Raw genomic sequence first — 13532 nt, forward strand, 5'->3', positions numbered from 1 at the left:
ATATAAATTTCGTGGGTCTCTTCATACCACGAAAACCACAAAAATTGACACACCCCCCCCCCCCCCCCCACGAAAATTAGTGATTTCACAGTACAGGCGTATTTGAAAACTATGAAATAGGCTGTTCTCTTTTGATGGTGTATAATATTAATCTTCTATAAATAATTCCAGCGCTGGCTACTACTGCTCTGGTGGTTCTGTGGCGACCATGCCCACTGATCCCACCCAGGGAGGAAAGTGTGTTAGGGGTCAGTATTGCCCAGAAGGAAGTCCAGCGGCCATAGAATGTCCAGGTGGGAAATACTGCTTCAGTGAGAGGCTAAGTGAACCAACTGGAAACTGTTCACAAGGTAAGAGAAGTAAACAGAAAAGATCCCAGACTTTAATTCTTGACATTGATGTGATAATCAATGAAGTTGATAAAGGAATCTGGTTAAAGGGAAATGTATGCATACCATATAAAGTGGAATTTGCAGTTAGACACAATTTTAGGGATTTGCCTTAAAAATTAGCACAGAATTTCATTATGTGGAATATTTCCTCAAGTGAACAAATACAAGATTTTTCACTGATTGATTTTATTTCTTTCCAGGGTACTACTGTAATGGAAGTACCATCCTGTCCTCTCCCCCTGATGGCTCTACTGGTGGTGGTTGTCCCCAGGGTCACTACTGTCCCACAGGTAGCAGCATCCCCACTCCCTGTCCCATAGGTTACTATCTGGATGTGATCCTCAGTAGTGTGGCCTCAGCCTGCAAGATCTGTAAACTCGGTGAGTGGCTCAAGATCCTCTGATATGTTTTCATTAGGTCACCTGAGTAAACTCAGGTGACCTATTGCTATCCGTTTTCGTCCGTCGTCGTGCGTCGTTCGTCGTGCGTTAACATTTGAACATTTTCAGCTTCTTCTCTGCAACCACTGAACCAATTTCAACCAAATTTGGTACAAAGCACTTATGGGTGAAGGGGAACAAAAATTGTGAATTTCATGATCCCTGCCCCCCTGGGGCCTGAGGGGTGGGGCCAAAACCACTAAAAGTAGTGCAATCTTTAAAAATCTTCTACTTTACTCCTGGACATCAAGCAGTCAAACTGTTTGCATGATTGTAATCAGCAATGAGTCCTCTATCAAAATTGTGAAATTCATGGCCCCAGGGTCAGGGGTTCTAGTGCTAGGGCGGGGCTAAATAAGTAGGTAGTGAAAATGCATTATTTCTTTGAAAATCTTCTTCTCTGCTCCTGGGTATTAAATAAACCAACTAAGTACATAGTTATGATGAGCAAGAGTGCCTCTACCAAAATTGTGAATTTTATGGCCCCAGGGTCAGGGGTTCTGGTGTTAGGGCGGGGCTCTATTGATTATATAGTGAAAATACATTAATTCTTTGAAAATCTTGTTCTCTGCTCCTGGGTATTAAATAAACTAACTAAGTACATAGTTATGATAAGCAAGAGTGTCTCTACCAAAATTGTGAATTTTATGGCCCCAGTGTCAGGGGTTCTTGTTTTAGGGTGGGGCTCTAATGATTATATAGTGAAATGTATGAATTCTTTGAACATCTTATCCTTTGCTCTTGGTTAATATGCTAATGATCTAATTACATATCTAAGGCCATGATTTATTTTATTTTCAGTTTTACAAACCCTCCGCTCAAGGTTTTGAACTTTTAGAAAAAAATAAAAAAAATTTTCTTTCTGATGTCAAATTTGAGTCGGGATCGAGATTTCAAATTTACGAACTCGCACTTCGGGTTTTTAGACCTGAAACGGCGGGTAAATAAAGCTAGATCCAAGAATTTAGCATGGTTTAGTGTAAAATTCATCGATAAGAGTGCCATTCAAAACGTTTCACCCGTTCAAAGGACAAATAAAATGCTGACGACTTTGTTGCACAATGACATGCTGGTGATATAATTATGTATTCGTTTCAAAAGTAACTGTAAATTACATGTATTTTCCTCCCCCAGGTTTTAAACTGCCCGTGGTAGCTTTTGCATATTGCCAGGGACATTGTTTAGGTCTCTATTATAGCTTACAGTCTAAGCATCATTCTTCAGAAAATGGTTGCTTATGCATCAGATGTAAGGAATAAAACTATGGGAGAAGTGAAGTCCATTTGAGGAAGAAATAAACAATAACATGAAGTGAAGAAATAAAAAAGAATTCAACTATTAAAAGGCAAGAATATACAAATATATGTAGTATCATTTGTATCAGCCAGAAAAATTATTTTACACTTAAAAAAATGTTGACCCTACTCCCCAATACTTCCTGTCTGTTTTATGATAGGAATTATGATTTTAGGCATCAAGTAAATTTTAGAACAATGTCTACACATTCACCTAACACATATTAAGAAAATGAAGATGTATTGAAAGACTTTTAAAGAATTGATTTTTTAAAATATATTTTGATCAACATCACAAAATTTATATAACTGGCCCAAACTGGCAGATGATGAAATAAGCAATTAAATGTTCTACTTTCCTATTTGTAAGCATTATGTGTCCAGTGGTAAGGAGCCTATTAGGATAGCATAAAAAAAGAATGTACAAATGTTAATAATTGATTTATCAAAAAAATTTATTTCCTTTTCCTTCGGGACTTTTTTATTCTCATGTTCATAACTCAAACCTAAACATAAAAAAAATGCTGGCCTTATAATGAAGAAAGGGTCCTCTTTCAAAATAGATAATTTCAGGGCTGCTGGGTCAGGGGTACCAAGGGGGTACTTTGACTAAAAATAAATTAATGCTTTGAAATCTGCCCTTTGATAAGCAATGGTGCCTCTTTCAAAATTCGTGAATTTCATGGCTTTTGGCTTAAAACACGAACCAAATACAATCGCTGGAAAGTTGTTACATGATACTCAGGTGACCTATAAGGCCCGTGGGCCTCTTGTTTTATTTTGAAAGAGGACCTTCATAATCAATGAATTGTTTTGGGAAACAATTGTTTTGGGAAACAAACATCTATTCATTGACTACTTCACATATATGTATTTTAATAAGTATAGTAGATTATTTTTCACTACAGGCATAGTTAAGATTAAGTTACAAATTAATGTGATTATATTTATCTATAAAAGTACACTTTCAGGCTCTCTTGGCAAGTTGAAATGTTTTATTTTGCAGGAAAGTACTGTGGCAGTGAAGGACTGCCTGACGTGTCTGGTCCATGTGACCCCGGCTACTACTGCCCCGCAGGTCAGGTCTCGGCCACTCCAGCTAATTACAGCTGTCAGCCAGGGTACTTCTGTGTGGGAGGAAAGTCAGCACCCGAGGCCTGCCCCTCAGGGACATACCAGGTAAAGATTTCAGTCTCCGGTCGAATATAGGCTGTAATAAAAGGTTTTATGTTTGGAAAGTAACTGTAAGTAACCTACTTTCTTGTTGTGAGCATCCTATGGCATGCATTGTTTTCATGTTGTATTATACCATAAGATAACATTGTACAAATATTAAAATTCAGGATGATCCAGTGATGTCCTCATGTAAGAGCTGCCCTGAGGGTTATTACTGTAATGCCACTTTCGGTCCAGTGGTCAACTACGCCAACACTGTGTGTCCTGAAGGATTCTACTGTCCTAATGGAACGGAGCACGCAGAACAATATCCATGTCCCAAGGGAACATTCAACAACAGAACAGGTATCTCCTTTAGACTTGCACTAAGTACTTCTTATACAAATTGAATATGAAAGAAAAGTTAAGTTGGTAAATGCATATAAATATGAATTCAGTTCCATTTCAAAATGTTTGAATGTCAAATACTCACTTCATACAGAAGATCTAAACACTGTTAAATTTGAATAATTTGGTGTAAATATCGTATTATATATTAAAATAAATTTCGTTTTATTTTTCTGTAGATATACAATAATATAATTGTGACATGTTTCAGGTCTGTCGAACTCCTCTGAGTGCTCAGCATGTGTGGGAGGCTGGGCCTGTGATGTGACAGGTCTGACCACGCCCCTCAGATTGTGTAATGGAGGCTACTACTGCAAGACTGGGGCAGATTCTACAACACCTGCACAGGGTAACACAGCAATATGTCTTCAGCATATACATTTATTCAATAAAAATTAGTTTATCTCACCAACTTTATTATCTGACAAAACAACTAGATACTGTCTATATCATGAGAATTCTATTAAATTTTACAATGTGAATTTTGTTTTCCCTAGCCCCATATGCTGACCAGTGTCCAGCTGCTTTCTACTGTCCGGAGGGAACAATTGACCCCATCCCTTGCCCCGAGGGAAGTTACAGCCCTGCCCCAGGACTGCAGGAGGAAAGCCAGTGTCTTAACTGTACTGGAGGGTACTTCTGTAATGAAACTGGTAAATATTTATTGACAAAACCTTTTTTAGTGTAATACTTTTATTGTTGTTGGATAATTAAGATTTTATCTGTATTTGACTTTAATTTCATAATCAAAGATAATCAGACATTTCTAAGTGAATGTTCATCTTCAAATTGCATTGCCATGAATCAGTTTTCTTATACATTTGTAATGAATAATAAAAACATTATGTTTGGACAATAGGATTAAAGTAATTACAAGAATATACAGTGTACATGTACTTCAACAATAAAACTACTTATGAATTTTCTGCCATGCAAAGAAATATTGAAACCCAGTTATCATTATTTTTTTACAGGTTTACTGACTGTTGTTGGTAAATGTCAGCCTGGATATTACTGCCCACCTGGGTCCAAGATCGCTACCGAGATCATCTGTACTGAGGGTTACTACTGCGGAGAGGGGACACAGAACCCCACCCCCTGTCCTAACGGTACCTACTCTAACATAACTGGACTGATGACCGCCGCGGACTGTTGGAACTGTACACCAGGATACTACTGTAATGGACAAGGGCTCACTGCAGTCTCAGGACCCTGTAAAGAAGGTATGGTACTGTGTAGTGTAAAGATATAATATAAAAATACAGACTGTTTCTGAAAAGTGTCAAAAAATTAACTGGCCTGAAAAAGGCAACACTTTAGCATTATCCTCTTTGTTTCTAAAAAAAAAAAAAGAATTAAGTTTTAAAATGAAAAAGATTAAAATTTATTTTCAACTAACATCTCAATATTAATGGTATTAATCATGAATTTTTTAATGGTTGTATTCCAGGTTACTATTGTCCCTCTGGATCTAGTTTGGAAACAGAGATCATTTGTCCAGCAGCCAAACACTGTCCAACAGGGAGCGATGTACCCCAGGACTGTCCAGCAGGGACTCATGCTGACCACGATGGAGCCGCATCCTGCACTGTCTGCCCAGAAGGTCAGTGTACAGTGGTTTGATTCTTGGGGTGGGGGGGGGGGGTGCTGGAAGAAGGCAAATTCTGATTTAAAACAAAAAATATACCTTTGTATGTAGAGTATGAAATTGACTTGACATTTCCATTTAAACCTACAGGATATTACTGTGTACCAGCTCTGACCGTGGCAGGAAATGCAGCTTCCTCCAAGACAGAATGTCCTGAGGGCTATTACTGTCCTAATGGTACTGGCTATGACTGGAAGTCCTGCCCCGCAGGAACCTACAGTAATGTGACCGGTCTTAGCAAGGATTCAGAATGTACACCATGCCCTGGAGGATACTATTGTCAAGGTAAGAAGGGGATTACTATCATGGTTAGGGCAAATCAAATCTTTAGCAACCTAAAGATCATGAAGAAAATTATTTCATACATGTATTCAAAGTAGGAAGTGGACTGTCTTAAATTTACAGGTGTGAATTTGACTATTAAGTGATTTGTAAGTGGATTGTCTTGATTTTTACAGGTGTGAATTTGACTACCCCCACTGGTATGTGTATGGATGGCTATTATTGTGTATCAGGAGTGGACAAAGCCAACCCTCTGATGCTGAATGACAGTCAGTGTCCTACAGGAACTGTCCACCCAATCATTGGTCACCAGTGTCCCACTGGTCACTACTGTCCAGAAGGTACAGAGTATCCCATTGGCTGCCCAGCTGGATCCTACCAAGATCTAAGCAATGAGAAGGCCTGTAAGATGTGTCCAGTTGGTTATTACTGCTATGCCAACACATCAGACTACTCACCATTCTTGTGTCCAGGAGGGTACTACTGTCCACTTAATACAACAGATCCACATGAACATCCATGTCCAGCGGGAACCTTCAACAATCTGACCACCCAGCACAGTGATGTTGCTTGTCAGCCCTGTACCCAGGGAATGTACTGCCAGGGGCCAGGGAATGCCTACCCCACTGGAAATTGTTCAGTCGGCTGGTACTGTACCAATGGGTCCTCTATCAGCACGGTAAGCTTAACAAGTGGTCTCTTTAACAATTTCTTTCAGAACTTCTGTATAATTTTTGTCAAGGTTTTAAAGCTTTGTTCTCTAATAGCTCCTCTGAGAAATAAGTCATATTAAAGCACCATGTATTTGTTTTTCACTGCAGCCAACAACCACTGGAGGCCAATGTCAACCAGGTTATTTCTGTCCAGAAGGATCATGGGAGATGACCAAGTGTACCCCTGGTAAATACTGCCAGACAGCAGGACTGGGTATTCCTACAGGAGACTGTGCAGCCGGCTATTACTGTCCCGAGGGGTCAACCTCTATACAACAAGTGGACTGTCCAGTAGGTCACTACTGTACCATGGGCAGTGGACTTCCAGAGCCTTGCCGAAATGGAACGTATGGTCCTATTATTCGCCTCCAGTCAGATGCCCAGTGTACGCCGTGTGATGGTGGTATGTACTGTAATGGTACAGGCCTCAGTGCTGTGAGTGGACCCTGTGACCCAGGATTTTACTGTCCCTCCGGTCAGTCTGTGCCTAACCCTTACGACTATCGCTGCCCCCCGGGACACTACTGCCTGACCAACACAAGTACCCCCATCAGGTGTGCCAGTGGATATTTCCAGAATGAATATGAAAAAGACTCATGCAAAATCTGTCCAGAAGGTATACTAAGAATACACACATACTTAAATTTCGGTTTTCAATATTTTCATGAGGATTTTATTCCACAAATATTACAAGCACAGAAAAATTTAGAATTAAAGTGAACATAATGTTCTTCAGTGTTACTTTTATTTTACTACTTTGATTTTTTTTTCATGACATTAAAACAAAACAAAAATTGGTTATAATATTTGTAATTTAAAATATTCTTTACACCTCAGGTTATTACTGTGACAACAGTGTGACTGCCGTGGGAGACCTGACTAACTACACCTGTCCTGAGGGTTACTACTGCCCCACCCAGACCGAGCGTTACAATCAGTACCCGTGTCCCCCAGGAACCTACAACAATAGAACAATGAGGGTCAATGAGACAGAGTGTCAGTGGTGTCCTCCCGGATATTACTGTCAGAGCTCAGGGTTACCTGCTCCTGAGGGACCTTGTTATGCAGGGTAGGTCTTATTAAGTCACATACCAGTGCATGCCTAGGGAAAAGTGGTAAAGCTTTACGACAAGATATATTATTAAAATTTTGTTTGAAGCTGTGTGTTGGGCCTAAGTGGTAAAGCTTTACTACAAGATATATTATAATTTTGTTTGAAGCTATATGTTGGGCCTAACTTACTCTAAACAAATGATATAGGATTATGTTTTCGAATTGGAATATGAAAGGCTGAAAATTGTATTTACAAGCCTACTTCAGACATGTGATGGCTTTAACTTTTGTCCATGTTTTCATAGGTACTACTGTCTTGGTAACAACACAGAGCCAAATCCATCAGCCTACATCTGTCCTATTGGTAACTACTGCCCCGAGGGAAGCTACCTCCCCACCCCCTGCCCCTCCGGCACAATGGCGGTCAATACAGGAAACGTCAATGTCACAAACTGTGAGATCTGTAGCCCTGGGAGATACTGTACCACCAACAGCTCAAAGAATGGTAACTTCTACAGCACCTCTGAAAGATGATTTTGATTTGTTTAAATATTTTGTGTAGTAAAACATTAGAAAGGCTGTTTTAAAATTCCTGATTGTTTTAATAGTTTATCTTATATTTGAATTATAATGTATTTACATTGTTTACAATTTATAAATTTTTTTTTCAGGAGTGAGCTTGCCCTGCAGTGCTGGGTATATCTGTCTACAGGGTTCAGACATTTCTAACCCCGCTGATAATGTCAAAGGTTACATCTGTCCTGTAGGTCACTACTGCTTAGAGGGGGCTGTCAAGGAAACTAAGTGTGACATTGGAACTTACGGACCAACGGAGGGACTGGGTAAGAGGCATTAAGTACATAGGCTGATGCTGTCAGTAGCATTTTGTTGGAAACATTAAAAACACTGTGTTATAGTGCATCAAAATTACAGTTTGAGTTTTAATATCTGATTATTTCCAGGTGCTTGTTTAACCTGTCCTGCTGGTAGAACCTGTCCAAACCAAGGAATGAATGACACACTTCCCTGTCCTGCTGGGTACTACTGCACCAATGGAACTTCAGGCAATGGGGCACCTTGTCCTTTAGGTTAGTAGGATAGGGCAGGGTAAACTTATCCACCCTGAAATGACAAGATTTTCAGTTTGGCTCGCCCAAATAGCTGGTTTAATATTTTAAATCTTTATTAGACCTTCAAAACATATTTTCCTGTGGACATGTTCAAATTGCAGGATGTCAAAATATTAATTTTCACCTTAAATATTAGTAATAATCTTCATCGAACATTTTACAACTTTCTGATCATAATATCGTTTTCTTGCTAGACAGCCATGTTGGGTGTCCACTGTAATATAACACCTGATTAATTCAGTCCAGGGTTATTTGACCCTATTTATTTAGGCCTTCATGGCAAGTGAAAATTTTTTATATGCACAGTGCTTATATTTTTTTTGAAAGACATCTTTACATTCCAAAAATGTATTAAAATAAATTGGAAAATTTAAAAAAATGGAAACGGGCGACCTGTGATCATACCAAGGTTGCTTGGGGTAATGCTAATTTTAATAGGGGTAAACTTATATGCATTGCAATGCATTAGGAATTAGGGATGTCAAAATATTAAAGGTAATGCGATAGTAATGTGCATTTTTTATATAGTGATGCCTAATTAAAATAAATTGGAAAATTTGCATAAACATACATGTAATGGTAATGGTAATGCATTACTTCATAAAATCAAGTGTAATGCTGGCATAACATAGTATTACAAAGCATTATTTTGTATGTACCTATTTTAAGAAAATAATATGGATATGGATAAGGGAAATAATTGTTTAAGTTATTATTTTTTTATCATTTATTTTTTTTAATATTTTTTTTTGCAAATTATGAAATTAAATTAAAAGTTAACCTATTTAAATAAAATTTCTGTATCTTTTTATTCTGTTAAAAGTCTGTACACTACTACACTTTCCTTACATTTAATTTTTCAAACTTATTTCAGATAAGAATTGTTTTCAAAGAATTATATAAAAAGTTTTAGAAGAACTTTAAAAAAAAATCACATATTACACTAATTAATGTACAGTGTAAACTGATAATTGCCACCTTTTGAATAGTAGAGTGTCATCAAAACACACTAAGCCTCTGGGTTATGTAACAATTAAAACAATGCATTGTTTGGAGAAATGCACCAAATTACCAGTCCCTTTCTCCTGAATGTGTTTCTAAAACATTAATAATTAAGCTGGTCTAGCTTGTACTGACCCTGAAAATTTCATTGTACCAAAGAAAATAGAAGACATTCGGGCATTATATGATTAGCATATCAAAATGTACATCCTGTCTACTTTTTCAAAAAGTTTGTCAATGCATTTTTATTTATAAGGTACTAATCAAAATAGCATATATGTTTTATTATTAGATATTTAGGCAGCTAGGAGTTAAAGTGCCCCAAAACTTAAATTGCTTCATCACATCAATAGTTAAACAAAAAGGGGATATTGTACAACTGTTGTATAACTGACAATTTAAAAGTTTGAACTTTCTGTGAATGTAAGTTATTGACAATGTAATATATACAACCAGAAATCAAATTTGAATTATTATTTATCATGTTTAGTTTTGAAGGGGGTGGATATACATACTTATGAAAAAAAACCCGAAAAGTTTGGTATGAATTTCTAAGTTTAAAAAACCCCAAAAGTAATGATAATGGTAATGCATTACTTTACTAAAGTAATGGTAATATAATGCATTACTTTAAGAAAATAGTGTAATGGAAATCATAATTTAATGCCCAAATTGTTGAAGTAATAGTAATGTAATGCATTACTTTACAATGTAATTCGCCCCAAGCCTGAAACACACACTACCCACACCTCCGATGAAAATGTTAAATACTGTTTGTTCAATTCATGATTGCCCAAGCTATGTATCAAAATGTCTTTTATGTAAGATTATTGTGTTAATAATTATCGAACTTTAAAACTTCACGGCTATGCAAATATTGTGTGTTCTTAAGCATTTGAATTTCCTAGATTTTATAAATATAATTGGTATAAGTCAATTAAATTATTTTCATAGCCCAGTATAGCGTTGCATAATTTACTACGTACAAAAACAAAAAAATTCAGTGAATGAGAAATAATTATCGCGGTATGTAATTACTGTATTTTCCATAAGTGCAATGACGAAAATTATTTTTATACTGTGACTGTGTTTGAGCTCTTATTCGTCTGAGGACATACATTATACAGCTGTACAGTTTGAGGAAGGACCCTTTTGAGGAAGGACCTTTTAAAATTTTGAGATGGAAATTTCATTATCACCCCTTTTTCTTGCATTTATTTAATATTCGAATGTTGTTTCATTATTCGATAGTCGGTCCATTCGACTGACAGTCGAATAGTCGACTAATCGTTGACATCCCTAGTAGGAATGTACCAAAAAATGCTGTTAGTGTGCTAAGAAATTTTGAATAGGAGATTCTATTTTTACTGAATCTATGATATTAAGATGAACGAAAATAAGTGAAGACCTTTATTTTACATTGTACAAGTCCAAAACCCCCTTTTTCTTGAGTTTGCTGTTATGTTGTTTTTCTGTATTTTCCAGGTACCTACAACCCTCATGAGCAGCTGGTGTATGAGACGGATTGTCTGCCCTGTAGCCCGGGTCAGTTCTGTAATGAGACTGGACTGTCTGCCACATCTGGACCCTGCAGTGCTGGCTTCCTATGTGTGGGTAACGCGACCACAGCCACCCCTAACGACGGAACCAACGGACCGTGTCCCGTGGGTCATTACTGTCTCTCTGGTACGTAGAGATTGTATTGACTTCATTGTCTATTGTGATTTATTATGCAGATTATCATTTTTCTGTCATCTCTCCATTGTTAGAAGAAGATTAGTAACAGTAATTTTCCAGAATTTGAAAAGCAACATGTTTGAATTCTCAAATTTAATAAAAGATGTTTCGACATTTTGTGTCCATGCAGGCACCACAACTGCTGAGCCTTGTCCAAGGGGAACCTACAGGAACCAGACAGGGGCTGGTAATGAAACCGACTGCTGGCCATGTCAGGGAGGTCACTACTGCGGCTCCACCGGAATGACAGGGCCAACTGACCTCTGTTCAGCTCGCTACTACTGTCCAGACTCGGCTAAGATTGATTCAAACACTCCAACCACTCATGTCTGTCCAGCGGGATTCTACTGCCCCAGAGGAACAGCTGATCCTATTGGATGTGACCCAGGTTTGAGATTGGATTACTTTTGAAATTTTTGAATGAATACTGTATACAGGGAAATTTTCGCCCCCGTTTTATTTTCGCCCTTTTCGCCCTTACCTCATTAAGGCGAATTTAAAAAGGGGTGAATTAAAAAAATTCAGTATAGTTTCTTAAACAACACTGCGATTGTGCGAATTTAAAACGGGGCAAATTTGTTTTACAGTGTGAAAGGGCGAAAATAACCCTGTATACAGTATTTTGGATATGCATGTATTTAAAGTGGAGAAAGTTTAATGTATGCATAAACAGTCATTTTGATATAAAAAAAAATGATTAGAAATGATTTTAAAAATTGAAAATTCAAATTACATTTTTACCATATTGTGTAAATAATAATTTTAAAATTATTCTTTGAAGGTTATGTTTTCAAAGATATGTTGAAATTTTCTTGCACATTAGGAACCTACCAGTCAATGACAGGAGAAGAAGCCTGTTTACCATGTCCCACTGGATTCCAGTGTACGGGTAACACCAGTGCCCCTATCCCGTGCCCAGCCTACTCCTACTGTCCTGGTAATACATCTGATCCATTCCTCTGTGAGAATGGGACATACACCACTGACACCACGACTGGACTCGAGTTTGCCTCAGACTGCTCAGCATGCCCATCAGGTAAAAAAAAAAGTAAAACAGAAACATCTTTTTCTAAAAATTCTTTTTAATAGATAGAGATGTGGAATTCACAAGCAAGGTCTGTCCTGATATCTTGTTTAGTTTTATTATGCTGTTTGAATATTGAGAACAAATGCAGGGTAATACATATACATGTATATGCAATGTATATGTTATTGTACAGGTGTATACTGTCGGGGAGGTAAGATCGCTGGTAACTGTTCCGCTGGGTACCTGTGTGTGGGAGGACAGGACCGTCCCGACCCCCCAGATGCTCTTTGTCCATACGGATACTACTGTCCAGAGGGTGAGTCATTTCATAGTTTTGTCTTCAGTTGAACTTTAGATCACATTTTAACTCCTGCATTGTTTCTTTTGAATGAATTTTTCAAAAAAAGGGCTTGAAACAAATTTAAAATCTTTTCAACAGGTACCACCAGCCCACAATCCTGTCCCCCACAGAGTTTCATTGATAAGACGGGAGCGATGAGTGCTGGAGAATGTGGCAGCTGTCCGGGTGGCCGTCTGTGTCCCGGGGGTCCCACCTCCATCCCATGTTACGCAGGATCCTATTGTCTGGAGGGTGACGCAGGAAATCCCTACCCCTGTCCAGTTCTGACGTACAATGACATGGAGGGGGCCAATTCCAGTGCCTCCTGTCTGCCCTGCCCTGGAGGCTACATGTGTCCCGTTGCCAATCTCACAACTTACACTCTGTATCCCTGTCCTGTTGGAATGTATTGTCCGAACGCCACGAGCATTGCTTATGAATGTCCAGTGGGAACATACAGGTAAGAGCCTTAGAACTTTTATAAAGAGATTCTCTGACCATTTTGAACAATTGTTTCATTCAAGAATTTAAGTCACTTGTTTACAATTTAAAAAATATAGAATCTGTTTGACCTAGTCCAAAGTAACCTATTTTCTAGAATGCAATTATAATGCAATGTAATTAAGAATCATACCAATGTCTATTATAGAGATACCCAGAGTGCTGCCAGTATTGATGACTGCCATCTCTGTCCAGCTGGATTCAAGTGTCCAGATGCCAATATGACTTACTCTGGAATTCAGTGTCAGACTGGAAACTACTGCCCTGAGGGGTCACACAATGAGACCATTTGTCAGGCCGGTCAGTTACAGTACACATAGTTATATTAAAAAATCATGAAGTTAATGTGTATTTGAGATGGTGAGGGGGAAATTAAGTTCATTATATAAAATAATCTTGTGTATTGTTT

At 38.0% G+C, this 13532-nt stretch overlaps 1 protein-coding gene across 1 annotated transcript in view; it reads left to right on the forward strand.

Annotated features, from left to right (window-relative positions):
• LOC134264959 (uncharacterized) overlaps positions 1-13532 on the forward strand; it is a 52889-nt gene that overhangs the window by 17070 nt on the left and 22287 nt on the right. Inside the window, exons 29-49 of the mRNA XM_062747198.1 lie at positions 172-350; positions 593-772; positions 3134-3306; positions 3471-3648; positions 3902-4039; positions 4188-4343; positions 4665-4913; positions 5141-5293; positions 5429-5623; positions 5797-6299; positions 6442-6949; positions 7171-7402; positions 7692-7891; positions 8058-8228; positions 8349-8474; positions 11004-11204; positions 11386-11643; positions 12079-12291; positions 12476-12598; positions 12722-13082; positions 13272-13423. Of these exons, the coding sequence (XP_062603182.1) occupies positions 172-350; positions 593-772; positions 3134-3306; positions 3471-3648; positions 3902-4039; positions 4188-4343; positions 4665-4913; positions 5141-5293; positions 5429-5623; positions 5797-6299; positions 6442-6949; positions 7171-7402; positions 7692-7891; positions 8058-8228; positions 8349-8474; positions 11004-11204; positions 11386-11643; positions 12079-12291; positions 12476-12598; positions 12722-13082; positions 13272-13423 (4649 nt within the window). The remainder of the gene's footprint in view (positions 1-171; positions 351-592; positions 773-3133; positions 3307-3470; positions 3649-3901; positions 4040-4187; positions 4344-4664; positions 4914-5140; positions 5294-5428; positions 5624-5796; positions 6300-6441; positions 6950-7170; positions 7403-7691; positions 7892-8057; positions 8229-8348; positions 8475-11003; positions 11205-11385; positions 11644-12078; positions 12292-12475; positions 12599-12721; positions 13083-13271; positions 13424-13532) is intronic.

This window comes from Saccostrea cucullata, unplaced genomic scaffold (assembly GCF_032062105.1).
Source record: "Saccostrea cucullata isolate Sc308-1 unplaced genomic scaffold, CSIRO_AGI_Scuc_v1 ctg328, whole genome shotgun sequence".
NCBI lineage: Eukaryota > Metazoa > Mollusca > Bivalvia > Ostreida > Ostreidae > Saccostrea > Saccostrea cuccullata.